Here is a 21537-nt window from a genome sequence, read left to right as displayed (position 1 = left end):
TATGTGCATGTCTGACGTGCTGATCCGGAGGCGTGCAGTCACTCTTTCTTTGTTTCTGTCTTCTGAATTTTTTTATTTTATTTTATTATTTTTTTCAGACATCTCAGCTCAGGAGGTGCTTTGAGTTCAGTTCACTTAATTTTCACAGAGCAGTTCATTGTGGCCACAACTCTGCAGCCTATACATCTGTGATTAAAACATAAAATTATACAAAACCATGTTCACCTCGAACCATGATTTATATTTCAGTGATTATCATCATTATAATGATTATTTTTACATTTATAATTGTTTTTATGTCTTCATTTGTGTAAGTAATTTTCCGCCTGCATGTTTAGACGGATACTTGCCTGACGATAAATGGAAGGTTACTTATATGTGTGTGATTTTTTTTTTCGATCACTTCATTATTTTAATTGTTTTTCGTTTCATTTGGAGTGCAGTTTGAATTTAGAAATGTATTTGATTTAAGTTTTTCATTTTTAAAATAAATTAATTTAATTTTCAATGCAAAATCACTAAAGCAATAATATTCACCGATCCCTCAGCCCAGGGGTTGCCGATGTAATTGGATATTGCAATATATATATATATGTAGTGAAGTAGGGAACAAAACGAATTTATTCACACACATGATGTATTTTCCCGGACAACGATATACCCGACCGGTAGAGATTGCACAGATGAAGCAGGTTCTTTGCCAGAGAGATGTTGACAACTGTTGAAAAACCATCTTTCAAAAAATTGAACAACACACATTTTAATTGCACTTATTTTGTTTCCAGTTTCATTTGAATTTTTAGTAAAAATAAATAAAAAGTAAAGTTTTAATTTGAAATCAAGTTGTCTTGCTTTATTGTGTAGGCTTAAACCTAACCCTGCTTAATGAAAATCACCCCATAGTACACCTAGCGTCCAACCAGCGGTAATACCGTGAGTTTTTTTCTGCGACCAACCGACAAATCAAAACTTGGTCGACCAAGAATCTTCTCATCGACTAACCTTTGTTTGACTATCAGGGGGCAGCCCTAATGACCACCTGCCTGATAAGCTGTTGGTCCTCCGTGTGGCACCAAAACAGTGCCGACCCGCCGAGGTATGGACAAGACCCCTGAAGGTGTCCTGTGGTATCTAGCACCAAGACATTTGCAAGACTTGTAAGTTGCAAAGTGGAGCCACCATGAATTTGTCTTGTTGGTTCAGCACATCCCACAGATGCTCAATCGGATTGAGATCTGGGGAATTTGGAGGCCAGGGCAACACCTTGAACTCATGATCATGTTCCTCAAACCATTCCTGAACAATGTGTACAGTGTGGCCGGATGCGTTATCCTGCTGAAAGAGGCCACTGCCATCAGGGAATTCCATTGCCATGAAGCAGTTTACCTGGTCTGCAAAAATGTGTAGGTAAGTGGCATGTGTCAAATTGACATCCACATGAATGACCGGAACCAAGGTTTCCCAGCAGAACATTGCCCCGAGCATCACACTCCCTCCACCAGCTTGTCGTCTTCCCACAGTGCATCCTGTTGCCACCACTTCCCCAGGTAAATGGTGCAAATGTACACAGCCGTCCATGTGATGTAAAAGAAAACAGGACTCATCGGACCAGGCGACCTTCTTCCACTGCATCAAGGACCCGTTCCTATGCTCGCGTGCCCATTGTAGGTGCTATGGTGGACGGGTCATCAAATGTAGCAGGGTGTGATGCACTGTGTGTGACACCTTTATATTAAAGCAAAATGGACATTATAACTGAAATATACCCATATGTATTAAGGCTGTCAAATAAAGATGTCAATATTCTTTGAATAAAAAAATAAAAAAATTCACATAGCATTCGAATTTTAGATGTGTGCCAAGCACTGAGCATGACTTAGGCCCCGTTCCACCTTGTATTACGATGCGTCTTGGGTGATTCGATCACATGTGGTCAGGTGAGACACATCGATGTTTACACCTGGTCGTTTAAATGCGTCTCCTGTGACCACTTGTGTTCAGATTTGGAGGGGAGGGTCTCCAAATCAGAAACACTAAAGAAGATCTATGAAGATTGTGATTGTGTATGTATCTGCTTTAAGTTTTCCGATCGGACGGTTATTTACTTTTAAAGCCACTCGGAAACAGCTATGTTTAAACTCTCGTTTTAGCGCAGCAGTTGATTGACAGGTTAGGGGTGGAGCTTCACTGCTGCCAGGACGCATACAGGACGGATTAGCCTTTACACCTCAAATGTGATGTGGTCACATGCGTTTTTGACCACATTCGTATGTGGTCTCTGTGATCTGATAACAAAACGGTTTAGACCTGTATTTAGGACTGACCACATGCGATCGGACCACCCGAAACACATATTAATACCTTGGTGGAAAGGGGGCCTTACGTTCTTGTGCTAAAACAGACACAGCGCAACGAACAAAACAGAACGTGGGTTTCGAGACACATTTTAAAGGTTGAAGTGAACGGACCCCAGAGGTGGAGGTCTTTGGCGGTTGTGTGTTGACTATGCCTTGCTCTCTTATCAGTGTCTCGCTGCTTAAGTGTTAGGTGCATACATGTACACTGTATTTAATGAAAAAAACTGGGGTACCGCCAGTATTATGAAGCTCGAGTCCGAGGTAGTACTATGGTACCGGTATGTGCAACACTAATGTAGAGCTGTCAGTTGAAGCGTTTCGTTTCTTCAGGTTTTACTTTTTTACGTAATATTTGAGAACAAGAAAATCTTTTGTCTTTATCATTTTATGCAAATTTTTAACATCCAAATATGTACTTTGCAATACACAATAACTATAACACTTTGCTGATTGGTTTATAATGATTTGTGGAACTTTATTGTGGATATAGGAGACAATGTTGATTTAAAAAAATAAGATGTCTTGTAGATTTTCCCCCTTCAAATAATGTCTTTAAAATTCAAAACTAATTATGTTTTTAAAGGAACAGCAACCAGGTCAGATGTCTCAACACAAAGAGCGCTGAATGATCATGTTGAAATAATTATGCTTAGCACCAGTATTTCTGTTATATTTGTAGGACACTTTGCATGTATTCTGCAGGTCAATAGTTTAAGTGGAAGGACTTAAACTTCTGGAACTCCAGGTTTTGCTTGTATAAGCTTGGATGTGTGGGTTGACTGTGTTATTAGAGTAGACTGAGTAAGGAAGATCACACTTTAGATGAGTGATGTGCTGCATCTTCATCAGAGCTGTTGTAGTTACTGTAATGGACTCTCTTGTTCATAACAGTCCTCGACTGATGCTAATAGTGGCTCCAGTCAAGCAGCACCTTTTCCTGGTGTTCCACCTTCAGGAATCCCCCCGCCCTTTGTAAGTCGGTGTTGGAAAGCCTTTCCTGTCAAGCCATCATTTCTATTTGTGACTTTTTTTCTGTTCAAATCACTCATGTCTGGAATATATGTTTGTGTTTTTCAAAGATGGGACCACCGGGAATCCCGCCTCACTTCCCTCCTATGGGAATGCCGCCCATGGGCCAGAGGCCTCCGAGCATGGCTCCTATGCCCCCGGGAATCATGCCCCCCATGATGCCCCCAATGGGAGCACCACCTATGGGACAGGTAAGAGCTAATGGCAATAACAGTGAGAGTTTATGGCACACAGATTTCATATTGAAGTAGTTTCCAGCAGCGTACGACTCCATTATTCACTAATGTTCTTTATATGGCCACGAAGTCTTCCATCAGGTGTGAATTAGAGCAGTAATGTGAAGATATAGGGTGAGAAATGTCCAGGTCATATTTCATTCTAAAATCAAAAGAAAATAATAGATGAAGTTACTGTTTGGAAACAAACGCTCGGCTCCGGCACTTCCGGGTTTTTTTGGGCACCACAGAAAATACGTGCAGTCAATGGACGCTTCGCTCAAATTGAGTTGAAAATGCTTAAATAGTGCTGTTTGTGGGGTTGAAACACCCCGTTTCTGAAAGATTATTGGAGATTTGGGCTTCTTTAAATTTCCATCATGATCGTTGGATCAGGACAAACTCAGGATTTGTCATAAATTATGAGTTTTCACAACTCACCATCATATTGTAATGTACAGTGAATTCAGAAAGTATTCAGACCCCTTTAGTTTTTCACATTTTGTTATGTTGCAGCCTTATGCTTAAATGCTTTAAATTATTATTATTATTTTTTTCATATCAATCTACAATCCATACCCCATAACGACAAAGCAAAAACCAGATTTTTGATAACTTTGCAAATGTATTAAAAAGAAAAAAAAGTATTCAGACCCTGCTATGACACTTGAAATTTAGCTCGGGTGCATCCCATTTCTCTGGATCATATTTGAGATGTTTCTACACTTCGATTGGAGTCCACCTGTGGAAAATTCAATTTATTGGACATGATTTGGAAAGGCACACACCTGTCTATATAAGGTCTCACAGCTGAAAATGCATATCGGAGCAAAAACCAAGCCATGAGGTCAAAGGAACTGCCTGCAGAGCTCAGAGACAGGATTGAGTTGAGACATAGATCTGGGGAAGACTACAAAAATGTTTTGGCTTAATTGAAGGTTCCCAAGAGCACAGTGGCCTCCACATAATTCTTAAATGGATGGACTCTTCCTAGAGCTTGCCACCTGGCCAAACTGAGGAATCGGGGGAGAAGGGCCTTGGTAAGAGCGGTGACCAAAAACCTGATGGTCACTCTGGTTGAGCTCCAGAGATCATGTGTGGAGATGGGAGAAACTTGCTGAAGGACAGCCATCACTGCAACACTCCACCGATCTGGGCTTTATGGCAGAGTGGCCAGACGGAAGCCTCTCCTCAGTCCAAGAGACATGAAATCCTGCTTGGAATTTGCAAAAAAGCACCTAAAGGACTCAGACTGTGAGAAACAAGATTCTCTGGTCTGATGAAACGAAGATTGAACAGTTTGGCATCAATTCCAAGCATCAAGTCTGGAGGAAAACAGGCACTGCTCATCACCTGCGCAATACCATCTCAACGGTGAAGCATGGTGGTGGTAGCATCATGCTCTGGGGGTGTTTTTCAGCAGCAGGGACTGGGGGACTGGTTAGGGATGAAGGAAAGTTGAACACAGCAAAATACAGAAATACCCTTAATGAAAACCTAGTCCAGAGTGCTCAGGACCTCAGACTGGGCCGAAGGTTCACCTTCCAACAGGACAATGACCCTAAGCATATAGCCAAGATACTGCAAGAGTGGCTTAGGGACAACTCTGTGAATGTCCTTGAGTGTTCCAGCCTGAGCCCGGACTTTAACCCAATCGAACCTTTCTGGAGAATCCGGAAAATGGCTGACCACCGACGGTCCCCATCCAACCTGACAGAGCTTGAGAGGATCTGCAGAGAAGAATGGCAGAAAATCCAAAAATCCAGGTGTGCAAAGCTTGCCGCATCATACCCAAAAAGACTTGAGGCTGTAATCACTGCCAAAGGTGCTTCAACTAAGAAAAACTGAAATCTCACAGTGACATAAGTATACAGACCCTTAACTCAGTATAAGGGTCTGAATACTTATGTGAGATTTCAGCTTTTCTTTTTAATAAATTTGAAAAGTTATCAAAAATCTGGTTTTTGCTTTGTCATTATAGGGTATGGAGTGTAGATTGATGTGATTTTTTTTTTTTTTAAAGCATTTTAGCATAAGGCTGCAACATAACAATGCGAAAAAAACGAAGGGGTCTGAATACATTCTGAATGCACTGTATGTTATACACATTTAATATTTTACAAGTGCCGCATTTCTCAGGCTTTAGAAGTGTGTTAAGCGTGTGAGAATGTGTATTCATCAACCTGTGTTACATGTTTGACAGAATCAGACAGGCCTATTGAACCAAGTTAAAACTTGGTTTTGTTGATAGTTCAGAAAGAACCTACATATATTTCTGCACTGTAAACCATAGATATCCTTTTATAAATGGCAAACAAAAATATGTCCTCGGTCCACAGACTGATGCTTTCTGCCTGTCAATCATTTTGCAGTGTAATAAGCGGGACAGTGTACAGTCAGCTGGTTGTTATCGCAGAATAAAAGGCTAAAATCACTTACAGCACGGACAATTACGATCTTTTGTATTGTGAAATTATTTTTCATGACAGTTAAGCCCCCCCCACCCATCCAGTTCACATTACCATGAATCTCATTGTCTTTACCATAATACAGTAATTAAAATCATCCTGTTCCTGATTTGAAATGAAAATCTTCATAATTTAAATTCAACAAATTCTTCACATTCCGTGTATACACCGATCAGCCACAACATTAAAACCACCTGCCTAATATTGTGTAGGTTCCCCTTGTGCCACAAAACAGCGCCAACCTGCATCTCAGAATAAAGTTCTGAGATGATATTCTTCTCACCACAATTGTACAGAGCGGTTATCTGAGTTACTGTAGACTTTGTCAGTTCAAACCAGTGTGGCCATTCTCTGTTGAACTCTCTCATCAACAAGGCGTTTCCGTCCACAGAACTGCCGCTCACTGGATGTTTTTTGTTTTTGGAGTTTGAGTAAATTCTAGAGACTGTGTGTGAAAATCCCAGGAGATCAGCAGTTACAGAAATACTCAAACCAGCCCATCTGGCACCAACAATCATCCATGCGATTATCTAATCAGCCAATCATGTGGCGGCAGTGCAATGCATAAAATTATGAAGATACGGGTCAGGAGCTTCAGTTAATGTTCACATCAACCATCAGAATAGGGGAAAAAATGTGATCTCAGTGATTTGGACCATGGCATGATTGTTGTGGCTGATCGATGTATTTGAGTACAATATTCTACTTTAAAATACAAGATTATAATGTATTTAAGGAATAGTTCACCCACAAATGCAAAGTCTCTCATCATTTACTCACCCTTATGAGGTGGACATATGAGGTGAATATTTATCCAAACAATACACTTTCAAGCTCCAAAAAGGAATTAAAGGCAGCATACAGGTAATCCATACGACTTTGGTTTAATCCATTCCTTCTGATGTGATATGATCAGTTTTTGGTGAGAGCAGACTAAAATGTAGCTCCTTTTTCACCATATATCGGTGTTATGGCCAAATAACCCCCATTGGCCCTTATCAATCATGGCCTCCTGATAATCCCCATCCATTAATTGGCTATATAACTGTACTCTCTCCACCAACAACTGGTGTGTGGTTAGCGTACTGGCGCACTATGGCTGCCGTCGCATCATCCAGGTGGATGCTGCACACTGGTGATGGGTGAGGAGAGTCCCCATTAATTTGTGGAGAAATTCGCTTAATTGTCATGAATGTAAGGTCATAAAAAAAAAAAAATACCAAAAATAGGCTTCATTTTTATTATACATAATATTATTTCTTAGTTTTTTCTTCTGATCTTGGGGTAAAATATGACCTGGACGTTTCTTTACAGTTTTTTTATTCATCCTAATAAGGTCATGTTTGCTTGAACATGAATATAGACACACAAGGGCATTGATATGATTGCAGTAGTGCTGTATTATTGGTCCTGATGCTACAGCTGTGTGTGTGATTAGGGTTCATGGCGTGACAGTGGAGGTGTTTGACCGTGTCAGGATTAGACAATACCGAGCACACACTGTGCTTTCACAACCCTCTCTCAGCTCACAGTGTTTATCAATACCACACCTCTCCTCCTGTGCAGCGCAGGAGGGAAATTAGCCGTTCACATGATGTTTTTTCATGAATCTCTTTTCTTAGATGCCAGCCATGATACCACCAATGATGCCAGGGATGATGATGCCCCCCCGTATGCCAGCTGCATCCATCCAACCTACAGGACCGGTAAACTAGCCTGTATATGACTCTGTTCCTGCAGTGCTGGTTAAATATTAACCTTCACATGCTGTCAGAATCATGAGCGATAGTAGTATAAAAGATCTGCTTGATCTTGTTTAATTTATTTCAGTGTACAAAAAGTCTCTTTCCTTCATCATACCTTTACAGCAGTTTTTGTGATTATACCTCAGCTGATTGAAGACTTTGATCCAGTCTTAAAGGGGACATTTAATGAAAAAAAAAATTGACATAAAAGTTTATGTAGTACTGTGTGTAGACATTCTAACATTCACAACGCTAAGTTCCCTTCCCAGTCTACCAAGAACTTGCTGGAATTCAAAGTCTAATGTGAGATACTCTGACTTGATATCTCTGACTTCCGACCATGAAGAAATTCTATTGCCTGAAACTCGGAAGATGAGGCATCTAGGGTTGTGAATCGAGAACTGGTTCTTATTCAGAACCTGTTTTAATTTTTTTTTTTAAATAGCGAAACAGTAAGACATTTGGTTCCGTTAATGGTTCTTTAATATGTATTTTTCCACAGGAACACAGTACTAAAATACTTGACAATGTTGCCCCTTTACTGAATACAGCATGAAGCACACAGCACCCATTTAACTTGTTAATTTCTGTGATTAATAATTGACTGTTTAACGTAATAAAAAAATTAAAACACAATTAATGCACTATCCATTTTTCCTCACTTCCTGTGGCTAAAATTGGTATATATACATTTCCATGAGGTACATGCTCAACTCGACTACACATCCTAGCACAGAAACTGATTGTGTGGAGCAGGGCACATTTATTCATTATGCATGACGCATGTCCAGGGCATAATAAACACTGGAGTGGATTTACGGTATGGGGAATGGAGACTTTATCCACAAGTGGTCAGCCAGTTGTGGGAGAGACACGGGCAAGCTGCCGTATCAATTTGCATTTCATCTGAACCAGTGTCAAAAGCAAAACCGTGCAAGAGAGTCCCAGTGTGTACGCAATACACAATGAACGGCAGCCAAAGAAAATTATAGTTTTTACATTTTAAACTTCAGCAAATTTAAATTGAACATTTAATTTGGTTTGTATCTGTATGTATAGTGTTTAATAATGCATTGTTAATGTACTCTTAAGTTTCTCTTGCCAATAAATGTTTTTTCTTTTTTATTTGTTTTAATTTTTTTTTAATTTGGAATGTCCAATTCCCTATGCACTTTTTTAAGTCCTCGTGGTCGCATAGTGATTTGCTTCGATCCAGGTGGCGGAGGACGAATCCCAGCTGCCTCCGCGTCTGAGACCGCCAACCCGTGCATCTTATCACGTGGCTTGTTGAGCGCGTTGCCACGGAGACATTGCATGTGTAGGAGGCTTCACGCCATCCACTGCGGCATCCATGCCCAACTCACCACGCGCCCCACCGAGAACGAACCACATTATAGCGACCATGAGGAGGTTACCCCATGTGACCCTACCCTCCCTAGCAACCGGTCCAATTTGGTTGCTTAGGAGACTTGGCTGGAGTCACTCAGCACGCCCTGGGATTCGAACTAGCGAACTCCAGGGTTAGTAGCCAGCGTCTTTTACCACTGAGCTACCCAGGCCCCCTCTTGCCAATAAATCTTGATATGAATTTAATCTGCCCATTTGATCCTATAAATAAAAAAGTCTACTGGAAAACGGCAGATTTTGCCAAGCTTTTAATTACAGCATATCCACTGATTTTATGGCATGTATACACATACTTATAAAAATTTGTCTAACTCTATCTGCAAAAAAAAAAATGTTTTATTTAATTATATAAAATAAATAATGACTAACCAATTTCCTGCAAGTTGTTTGAGACAAAGTATAAAGTAAATATATTAATGAGTATAATGTTAGTTTTAATGTACCATGATTAATGTAAGAAATTTGTGTGATTAATTAGTTTAAAAATGTTAATCGATTCACAGCCCTAATGTTAACAAATAGAACCTTTATTGTAAAGTGCTACCAGATGTTTATTTAAAGCTAAAGTGTGTTGAAGAAGCTGTTCAAAGCTAAACTTTTGTTTTTGTGTTCTAATACTTTCTCGTATCACATCTTAATATGAAGAGACGACTATAAGTAAGCCATTCTTAGGTTAATTTTCTCAAAAAATTTAAACACGGCCATTGTGGCGCTATGAAAATTCCTGTTTGATTTGAGCAGCTGACAGCAACATTGACTCCAGTGGCGGAACTTGGGGACGGGACTATCTTTTTGTTTGATCAACGGCAGATGGGTATATTCGGAAAGCTGATACATTTTTTTTTTTTTTTTTTTTTTTTTCAATTCTGTTCAGTGATGATGGTGTGGCCCAGAAATTACACACTTCAGGTTTAATATATAGTTACAGTAGGACCAATTATTGGATTGCATTAATGCCTCTCAAAATCTTTGAAAAGTCATTATATAGTCTATGTAAATGCCTTTTGCAAGAATTGTATTAAATTTATCTCTGGTTTAGGGCTGCAACTAGCGATTATTTTCATAATCTTCGATTATTTCTTCTATTAATCAATTAATAAGATAAATAACATTTTCCTGTATTTTATTAAAATTAGATTTTTTTTAAAACAGAAATGATAAAGGGCATAAGAATTTAGTTTGATTTACTGTACTGAATTCACAATTCTATACTCTCACAAAACTTTGAACAAAGCCTAAATCATGAATAGTTAAGTTTGAATGTCTAATTATTATTTCAGGACATATGCAAAATAGTTGTAAAACTTAAAATGTACTGTTCATTAAAGAGTAAAATGATTAATCAGGGATGGAGTGGGACAAAAAAATCAGCCTAGCAGAGGGCAATTGTGACACCGGAATTAAAATATTAATAATTCTGCCCAGCTGAATAATACTAGTTATGTTATATACATATGCTTATACACTTTCACTGATTATGTACATTTTAAGTATTTTAAATTACTACTGGAAGTTTTAAAATAGCAATGTCACTGATTACATTACATCTTAAGTATTCTTTAAAAAAAAACAAAAAGCAATTATGGTAGTATATGCTTATCCAGTAGAATATTATTTGCCATGGTTAATTACATGTGGCATTATCAGGAGGACTTTCAAATGTCAGGACCCTTAGCATTATTATACATTATATTCAGCATTACATAGTTTAAAATAGTACAATCATCTGTAAACCCTGTGCAAATTCACTCTCTCGCTGAAAAGTCTCATCCATTGTATTTCATATGCTTAAATGATGAAGAGAACCACTTTTATCTCTGAGACATCAGTTTGTCATCCATGAAAGCTGCATGATTGATTATGTTAAAACTGAAATCGAGGTATGATGTTGCACGTGTTCAGTCAAAATTATTGCGCTCCCTTTCTCCACTGCTATCGGTTTCATTGACACGGATGTGTGTACGCTCCCTTGCTCAATGCTCAGTGAAGTTTAACAGAGATTCGCTTGTGGTAAAGACAAACAGTTTTGGGAAATACGTGGCTGATTTTGAATTAATAACATGTATACATTCTAAAGCACAGAAAATAGCAGTAAAATGTAAGTTGTGTGCTGGAGAGAAACAACTCTTAAGCACATCAATCAGCACAAGACCTCTTTCAACGCACCTAATGTGGCAACTGGTCCACATTAAACTGTACAGTTGAAGTTAGAAGTTTACATACACTTAGTTTTAAGTCATTAAAACTCATTTTTTAACCACTCCACAGATTTAATATTAGCAAACTATAGTTTTGGCAAGTCGTTTAGGACATCTACATTGTGCATGACATGAGTAATTTTTCCAACAATTGTTTACAGACAGATTGTTTCACTTTTAATTGACTATAATCACAATTCCAGTAGGTCAGAAGTTTACATACACTAAGTTAACTGTGCCTTTAAGCAGCTTGGAAAATTCCAGAAAATTATGTCAAGCCTTTAGGCAATTGGCCAATTAACTTCTGATAGGCTAATTGGCGTAAATTAGAGGTGTACCTGTGGATGTATTTTAAGGCATACCTTCAAACTCGGTGCCTCTTTGCTTGACATCATGGGAAAATCAAAAGAAATCAGCCAAGACCAAAAAAAAAACATTGTTGACCTCTACAAGTCTGGTTCATCCTTGGGAGCAATTTCCAAATGCCTGAAGGTACCACGTTCATCTGTACAAACAGTAGTACGCAAGTATAAACACCATGGGACCATGCAGCCATCATACCGCTCAGGAAGGAGACGCATTCTGTCTCCTAGAGATGAACGTAGTTTGGCGCGAAAAGTGCAGATCAATCCCAGAACAACAGCAAAGGATCTTGTGAAGATGCTGGAGGAAACAGGTAGTATAGATACAAGTATCTATATCCACAGTAAAACAAGTCCTATGTCGACATAACCTGAAAGGCTGCTCAGCAAGGAAGACACTGCTTCAAAACAAGCCACCGTCAGGCGTTTGGAAATTGCTCCCAAGGATGAACCGGACTCGTGGAGGTCCACAATTGTTTTTCTAAGGTTTTGGCTGATTTCTTTAGATTTTCCCATGATGTCAAGCAAAGAGGCAGTGAGCTGGTCATGAAAAAGTACATTCCCACTGATTTTAGTGCAAGAAACCTTGAACATTATAAGTGAAAAAATTAAATGCTTAAAGTGTAGAATGTGGCGCCTTAATGTCTGTTTGAAAGTACCAAAGTGATGTCCTCGAACAGGGTTTAGTGTGATTTGAATATTGTATAACAAAAGTGTATGTGGGAACTGATGATCACATCTGATCAATGGAATACTGATGGAGTTCAATTAAGGTGGCCAAACTCATTGGCATTTCAAAGTGTCACACATGCATCAGTGTTGACAACACATATGGCAGTTTTTGTTTAATATAGAGCAAACAAACCAAACGTGTGCAGTTCTTTTGTGAGACACGACTCCACAGTCAGTGATGATTAAAGTCTACGTTCATTTAATCAGCTATATTAAACATTAAACAACCTGCCGTTAGTTTAATAATATTAAATATTGATATCATCTGTAATAATTAGCGTCGGCTTTGAGCTGCAGATGAAGACATCTGATCGGATGCCGAAAGCAGCTGACGCTACCGGAGCTGTCAGTCAAACTGCCCCGTCTGTCACAATGTCATTTCCTTTTCCTGTAATTTGGGGAAAAGAGGGTTTCAGATCATCTGCTAATGGAGTTAACACTAATATCTTTAGATCTGCTCGTGGACTAATTTAATCCCAATACATGATAGACAGGGCTTTCATATAGGATTTGTATGTCGTTTAAGATGACATAAATAAATCAGCATGTCTAAATTGCATTGTTTTGTACTGAAAGCCTCTTGTCTTTGTCCGTCTCAGCCTGGTGTGAGTCCAGTAGAATCTGCAGGTGAGTTCAAAGTTGAATGAGTGAGAAATTCATAATATTGACTCATTCATGTTGTGAATTATTCTTAATATAATCAGTGTTTTTGTTGTGTTTCTGCTCCAGCTGCTCCTGGAACCACAGTAAGCACAAATAACCACACTCATTAACATTTCATAGATTATTATGTCTCATTAAGCAGTATTAAATTATTTAATTTAAGTCAGAACCTTCTCTTGTCTCTCCCAGAGCACCACATCAACTGAGTCATCACCTGATGAACAGCCAAAAAAGGCAAGAATCAAAATAGAATTTAATTTTAAGCAGAAAAAACAGCAAACACATGGAAATACAGTATAGTAAAAAAGTAAAGCTAAGTACAGTGGCCCAGAAGGTAATTGGTAGGGATGCACTTTGCCAGTGGAAAATGTCATAAAATGTTGTTTTCGGGCTGAAAAGGAAAAAATAAATTTTTTAACAGAAACCGTTATTTCTAAAATGTGGTAACAGAAACACTGACATGGAGAAAAAGTAGCATTTTTTTGTGAAAAGATCCTGGTTTAATTATGGTTAAAGGGATAGTTCACCCAAAAATGAAAATTCTCTCATCATTTACTGACCCTCATGCCATTCCAGGTGGAATGAAAGATGACATGTATGACGACTTTTCTGCTAATGAAGATTTTTAGAAAAATATTTCATCTCTGTATCTCCATACAATGCAAGTGAATGGTGATCAGACCTTTTGTAGCTCCAAAAATCATATAAAGGAAACATAAAAGTATCTGTATGACTTCAGTCATTAAAGTAGCATTCAGTAGCATTCCAAAGATGGCCGCTAAGTGGAACTTTGGTATGACCCACAACTAAACGCAGCAGTCAACCCACCTACTGTTCGAGCTGCGCTCTACATCAGTCCAATCCAACCCGCTCGGCGTCGGTACTAACGATCTTGTGCATATGCGAAAATTCACACTTTATATCTGAAACTGCATTTACACCTAGTATTAACATGCATTTTTGGTGATAGGATTGATATCGGATAGCATTTGACCACATTAAATGACAAATGCATTTTTATTATCCAGATACAACTACGTAAGTAATTAATGATTAGAGGTCGACCGATGCTGATATCCAGAGAGCAGGGTGGCCAGTAGGCCGATATTATGCAGATATATCACACAATTTAATATAATAATAAATAACATGCATAAATTGTCTAAAAAATTTATTAACTCTTATTTTTGCATTATATGTACTCAAACTTTCACACAAAACTTAATGGATTTGCGAAGAGGTTTGTGAGGTTTATGAATTAAATTTGTTTAAACGACATATATGCATATTTGCGGATGATTTACTGTATGATAGAAGTTTTATTGTTATTTGTCTTTATATCAAGACAAATGACAATAAAAAAAAAAAATATATATATATATATATATATATATATATATATATATATATATATATAGACAAGACAGTTAACAGTTACAAGGAACTGTTGAGAAGAGATAGAGGGAGAATAAGACGTGTGTGGTGTGTGAATTAAATTTAAGATATTCGCATAGTTGCAGACGGTATATGATAGAAGATTTGTTGATATTTGCCTTTTTTATCATAAGACAAGACTGTTTAGGAACTGTTTAGAAGAGAGAGAGAATGAAACACCCAAACATTTTAAACATCATGGTATCATACTCATCTGTCTGGCTCTGATATGCAGAACTGTTTAAATGAAACTTGCACACCAGTCTATTATTGTGGAAACACGATGGCACATAACAACAAAACAAACTGTGATTGGTCATTTACATGTCTCTCTGTCTATATATTTACTGTATGTATATAGAATTCCAAACAAAGTCTAATTTAAAAGAATCATTTCTGGGTTTCGGTTTTCAGCCCAGTGTGTCCAGAATTTTTGCTTTCGGACAAGAATTTTCATTTCGGTGCGTCACTACTATTTGGGAACTTGAGTCATTTAAAACAAGTTTTCTCAGAACTAACTTCACTCTTTTGAGCTATTTTTGGCAAAAGTTTTAAGTGACTGTCACAGTGATTTTTAGTGGAGTTATAAAGTCAGTTCCTCTTAAGTTCACACAGGTGTCCTAAAAGAGTAACCACAGGTGCAGTTTAGGACATTAACCATGAACATGTTCCACAAACATTTTACAACCAAAAAATGTCCCAATAATTTTGTCTTAGGTTTGAAATAATGAAAAAGGGATGCATTTTTCTAAATTAACAAGCTTGTTTTTGTGAAATGTTTTGAAAAGTGTTTAAAAATGCCATGACTCAAATAATCTAATGCAAATACATTCAGACATTTTAAAGTATCATCATAGAATACTAACCTTGATCACCTGAAATATTTTGCAGTAAAAACATGTAAACCATGCCTTAATCAGAAATTAAAACCTTACAAGTGTGGGATGTCAGATTGTACATTTCAGAGCAGGGGACATATGGTGAATTTAAGAGTTAAACCATTTTGAATTATATGGATATAATTAGCAGGTGTTTTGTTTTCATTTACTGGTTATGTGCAACCTCAGTAGTAGCTGCAGGATGCACCTGATAAAGTGACTAGTAATAATGTGACGAGTGAAGTGTTCTTAATGTGTTCTGCAGAAGTCAGTGTGGACTGAGCACAAATCACTGGATGGAAAAACATATTACTACAACACTGAAACCAAACAATCCACCTGGGAGAAACCTGATGAGCTCAAATCACCTGCAGAGGTAAAGACAGGTCAACACATCCATACACACACACACATACACACACATATAGTTTCATCTGCCAATTACTGTGCTTTGTCAGTTCGGTCAGGAGGTCATGCTCTAGATAATGGCCATGTTCTTTGACACACACACACAGACACTTCGAAAGTTTATTGCTTCACAATTAATATCCATATAAAAAAACAAAAAAAAACAATCATATCTAATACACTTTTTTTCTGACATGTTTTTGTTTAGATTCATCACAAGGTTTATTATAAATTTGCTTTTCTATATTTATAGTATTTCTTAATACTATTTTCAGATTTACTTCAATTTGCAGTTTAGTTTTAGTTACTTTCTGTATGGTTTTTATTTCATGAACACATTTCAGTTTCTTTTTTATATATATTAGTTTCAGTTTTAGTAACTATAAAGGAATTGTTTGTGGAACCAACTTCTAAAAGGTTCATTTAAACATGAGGTACATCTAAAATAAGTATGCACTTTGAGATTGTGATTCCGCATGTGGGTTATCTAATGTCATGCGAAGGTATCTTGACAACGATTACGTAAACATTTTCATTTATTTTGCATGAAATGTTTATTTTTTAATTTACTGTACAATTATAACCCTGATTCAGGATTAGCAGTTTACACTGAACAGTTTTCACTAATGCAGTTTGAAGCAAACTCAGTAAGATGTTTGTTTTGCAGCAAATGTTGTCCAAGTGCCCTTGGAAGGAGTATAAGTCAGACACGGGGAAACCCTATTACTACAACTCACAGACCAAAGAGTCTCGCTGGACTAAACCCAAAGAGCTGGAGGATCTGGAAGGTCAGTGCACACTGCAGAAACAGGCATTACAAGTAGAAACATTCAGTAATGCACATCTCACATGAGCCCAATGGCAATTACCTTATATTTGTTTTTCTATTTTCTTCAGCAATGATAAAGGCAGAGGAAAATGGGTAAGTGTCAGGTTTATTCTCTAAATTTTCATGACTACAGGTCAGCTGTAGAGATTAGAATTTATTTCTATCAAAATAAAATGCATATTAAATACAACCTAAACTTCTATTAAACTCCTCTCAACTTTCTATAACATAATTTGTGCACACAAAACAGTTTAAAGGCAATAACCTACATTTACTTAAGCTGAGTTTTATTCAGATCAGAATCAATAAATACATTCAGATTCCTTTACTAAAATAAAGTGTTCTGGCAAAAACTTGGCAAACATCTTTTGAGTACTAGTTCTAGACAATATATTGAATATTCATGATATATATCATTTTTTTTTCTTCCCAATTAACACTTTTTATTGATTCATACACTTGAAACAGAAAGCAAAACATATATTCATAGAATCAACTATAACCCCCACTATTCGCTTTACCCCCTCCCAATCCCACCCTGACCCTCAACAAACATCCCCGTGGTCACAACCTGAGTCTCACACACACACACACACACACACACACACACACACACACAAATAAATAAAAATAATCACACACATTTAAAATTGCACTTCTCTCTCCACTGCCCCTCCCCAAGAGCCCTCCAAAAAGGCCAAATAGCAGCCCCATTTCCTATTGAATGAATCCAAGCTGCCTAGCTTTTCAACCTGCCCATCTCCGTGCACCACTCCTGAAATGAGGGTGCTCCAGCAGACCCCCATCCCCCAAGAATGATTCATCTGCCGATCACAACACTGGCCAGGACCCAACTTTCCATGCACTCATCTCCCACATCAGTTACCACCCCGTTGCCCAAAACACGGAGTCTGGGGCAAAACGAAACCCGAGTGCCCAATACGTCACATGCAAAACTCCAGACCCTCAACCAAAACTCCTGGATTCCAACACGGCACTAAAAAACATGGGCCGTTTCCCCATCCCCCGATCGACATCGGCAGCAGTGGGTGCATCCTTAAGACCAAGCCCATACAATCCAGAGGGGGTCCAACAGAATCGATGCAAAATCTTAAATTGCATAAGGCGCACCCTTGCATCTCCTAGATGCAGACCCGACATTCCCCAGAATCCTAGCCCACACTCCCCTCTCCAATACCAAGTTCAAATCCCTCTTCCACAGTCCCCCAAGTGAAACCGAAGCTCTGTCCCCCAGACTCCGAACCATCAGGGAGCAATACACTGCCTCATGACCTTCCCCAAAAGCAGCAATCACCACTCCCAGAGCATCCGCCGCTCCAGGGGGGTGCATACCACTCCCGAAAATAGTACAGAGCAAGTGGTGCAGCTGCAAACACCCAAAGAATTGAGACCTGGGAATCCCAAAATGTTGAACCACATCCTCAAAGGATCTCAACACTCCGAGCGCATCAACCTCCCTCACAATCCACTCTGTCCAGCAGAAAGAGGACCCATCAATACTTAATTTGGGGTTCAGCCATATGGTCGATGCAACATTTAAATAAATGTCCGAATCAAACACCCTGGACACCTCCGTCCATATCGTGAGCAAATGCGAGATAACGGGGTGCAACTTAACCTCTCCGGCTAGTTTGATAGAAAGCTATGCAATGGTGAAACAGGGGCAAGAACCTCCCGCTCAATAGAAAACCAGGGAGGGGCTCTCCCAGGTGGAAGCGACCAACGAGCCAAATGTCTGAGACCGAATGCACAACAATAAAACAAAATCCTGGGTAGGCCTAGCGCACCTTTGTCAATCAGCCCATGCAACCCACTGAAGTGCAATCCAGGACATTCACTACTCCAAATGAAAGACCTCACCACACCATCAAATTGCCCGAAACAAGAGAGGGGGACATCCATAGGGAGAGATTGCAGCAGGCAGCTGAACCCTGGAATACAACCCATTCCAACAACATCAACCCTCCCAGTCATAGATAAATGAAATGAAGCCCACCTGCCCACATCGCGCTCAAACCCTCCCACCAAAGGTTCAAAACCAACTCCAGCCAAATAACATAAATTTGCTGGGAACAAAACACCCAAACACTCAATGCCCTGCTTGTGCCACTGGAAGGCGCCCAGCTGAAAAGCTTCCACTGGGCAGCACACCGCCAGAGCCAAAGCCCCAGGCCCAGACCAATTCACTTTGCATCCTGAGAACTCAGAAAAGGAATCAACAATTCTGTAGAGGCAAGGCAAAGATCCAGCAGGTCGGAGACAAACAACAAAACATCATCTGCGTAAAGCAAAAGCTTAAACGCCACACCTCCCGCCACCACCCCTGGAAAATCATCCACCCCCCCTTTTTGTGACTTCCAATGGCTCCAGGGCAAGACAGGACAACAAGGGGGAAAGAGGGCAACACCACCGGGCACCCCCATCCAGAGCAAAACAATCTGAAATTATTCGTCTGAACCGCCGCCACCGGGCATCCACAAAGCAACCCAGTCCACCCAACAAAAGCACCCCCGAACCCACACACCTCCAAAATCCCAAAAAGACAATCCCACTCTACCACACCAAATGCCCCTCCATTGCCAAGCAAGATGGCAGTGACCCTATGACACCAATGAAACGCCCAATGCCACCAGAAGCGCCATGGACCTGAACAAACCCCACCCGATCCACACGTACAAGAGATGTCACAACCCCACTCAATCGGCCAGCCAAAATCCCCGACAATATTCCAACGTCTAGCTGGATCAGGGAAATTGGACAGTAACTCTTGCACTCACTTGGATCTTTGTCCTTTTTAAGAATCAGACTGATCCAGGCTTGTGTCATGGTTGGCAGAAGCTTTCCATTCTTTAATGTTTCCGTATAAACTAGCAAAAGTGGAGCCAGTTCTGTAGCATAAGATCTAAAAAATTCAGCGGCAAAGCCATCTGCCTCTGGAGTCTTGCCTGTAGGCAAGGCCTTAATTACCTCTCCAAGCTTCTCCAAGGTCACCTCAGAATCAAGTGATTTTTTTTTTGCTCAGCCGTCAGTTTAGGAAGTTCTAATGGTTCCACAAAGTTTCTAGTATCCTCTTCAGTAGACGAAGACATGGAGTTATAAAGATCAAGATAGTATTCTTTAAAAGCATTAATATCAATGGCTGAGGTAAATATTTCACCACCAGCAGAATGGCAGAAAAAGTCCCCCTCTGTTTTATATATCTGGCCAGAAGTTTTCCTGCCTTGTCCCCCGACTCAAAGCACGACCGTCTTGTCTGAACAGCCAAAACTCCACCCTCCTTAACAAAATAGTATTATATATGTATTTCAATCGGGTCAATTCTCTGAGGCCATTAGACGACATTCGGTGCTTCATCTCTGCTTCGGCATTTTTAATATTCCCTTCCAATTCCACAAGTTCTTGTGCTTTGGATTTTTTGGTGAATGCGGCATACTGTATGATTTGGCCCCTAAGAACCACCTTAAGTGCCTCCCAAGCCACGCCCACAGAGGATACTGAGGACCAGTTGGTCTCCATATAGACACTGATTTCAGCCTTTAACATTTGTTGGAATTCAGGATTTTGCAAAAGGGATACATTAAAGTGCCAACTAAACTACTGGCATCCGACCCGCTAAACTCAAACAGTTCATGCACGCCTATGAGATCCCCCGCGACAGCTTTGCCATCGGATTACTCAAGTCAGGTGTTTCTATAAATATTTTGTGAGACAGAATTACACGGCAAAAGATAATCTATAAAACAAACTCCAGCAAATAGGCAGAATAAACACAAAGAGTGTGTAGCTTCTTCCATAAAAGTGTCCTGAAGGTGTGTTACTCTACAAAATAAACTCCAGCTGCTAGGCGGAACCAGCACAAAAAAAGCACGCAGATTCATCAAACGAATGTTCAGTGAGCCGGTCCACTCGGCTGCAACATAAGTGCAAACAAATGTCTTAATCACTCCAATGTCTTTGCAAAAAATACTCCACAAAACAAACTCCAGCCTATAGGAGGAATAAGCACAAAGATGTTCAGTGAGCCAGTCCACTCGGCTGCAACGTGAGTACCACAAGATGACTTACTCCATTGACTTTATTAAGGACATCGCTTGCTGTGGGCATGTGAGTGTTTCACGGCCATCCTTAGCATCTATTCTCAATTTGGCCGGGAATATCAGTGCAAAAGCGAATTTCCGTTGATGTAAAAGTTTCTTGCATTCCTTGAATCGATCATGTTTCTCTTGTTGAATTCGCAAAGTCTGGGAACAAGAAAATGCTGTGGTTTTTCCAAGAAAGCCTTCCTTTGCTCCTCGCCTCACGTAACACAAGATTTTTATCGGATGATCTCAGAAATTTGGTCAGAACTGATCAGGGCCTGCCTCCCTCCACTGATTGCCGAGCAGAACCCTGTGAGCTCGCTCAATTTTTTTTTAAGCCATTACAGAGGAAATACATAAATATCGAGATATGAATGGAATATCGACAATAGGCTGAAAAATACCAAGATTATTTTTTGTCAGATTGCCCAGCCCTAGTGAGTTCTGGTTTAAATTTGTAAATTTGTTGCACATTCATCTTTTAAACAAAGCTTTTTAATTCAATTGTTTGCAATTGTTTTCAGTTAATTGAAAGGTTTTGCATTAACCTAGTTGAAATGTTTTTCCCAACACAAAATCAGAATCAAATTAATCACTTTATTTTCACTTCAGTGAAAAGCTTGATAGCTGTGATGAATTTGCCACAGAACTGTTTGGCAGTATTGCCAGACTAGCCATTGTTGCCAAAGGTTGGCTGTTATTTAATGGCAAT

At 39.3% G+C, this 21537-nt stretch overlaps 1 protein-coding gene across 5 annotated transcripts in view; it reads left to right on the top strand.

Annotated features, from left to right (window-relative positions):
• Positions 1-21537, top strand: part of LOC127446830 (pre-mRNA-processing factor 40 homolog A-like) — a 71992-nt gene that overhangs the window by 6906 nt on the left and 43549 nt on the right. For 2 of the 5 annotated variants that reach the window (XM_051708097.1, XM_051708100.1), the window contains exons 2-10: positions 3249-3329; positions 3437-3577; positions 7692-7775; positions 13113-13140; positions 13243-13259; positions 13366-13410; positions 15754-15864; positions 16564-16684; positions 16794-16818. In XM_051708097.1, coding sequence (XP_051564057.1) covers positions 3249-3329; positions 3437-3577; positions 7692-7775; positions 13113-13140; positions 13243-13259; positions 13366-13410; positions 15754-15864; positions 16564-16684; positions 16794-16818 — 653 coding nt within the window. Of the gene's footprint in view, positions 1-3248; positions 3330-3436; positions 3578-7691; positions 7776-13112; positions 13141-13242; positions 13260-13365; positions 13411-15751; positions 15865-16563; positions 16685-16793; positions 16819-21537 lie in introns of those variants that run through there. The other 3 variants (XM_051708099.1, XM_051708102.1, XM_051708101.1) reach the window with 3 other exon arrangements.

This window comes from Myxocyprinus asiaticus, chromosome 10 (genome assembly GCF_019703515.2).
Source record: "Myxocyprinus asiaticus isolate MX2 ecotype Aquarium Trade chromosome 10, UBuf_Myxa_2, whole genome shotgun sequence".
NCBI lineage: Eukaryota > Metazoa > Chordata > Actinopteri > Cypriniformes > Catostomidae > Myxocyprinus > Myxocyprinus asiaticus.
This window is presented reverse-complemented; position numbering and strand designations above follow the sequence as displayed.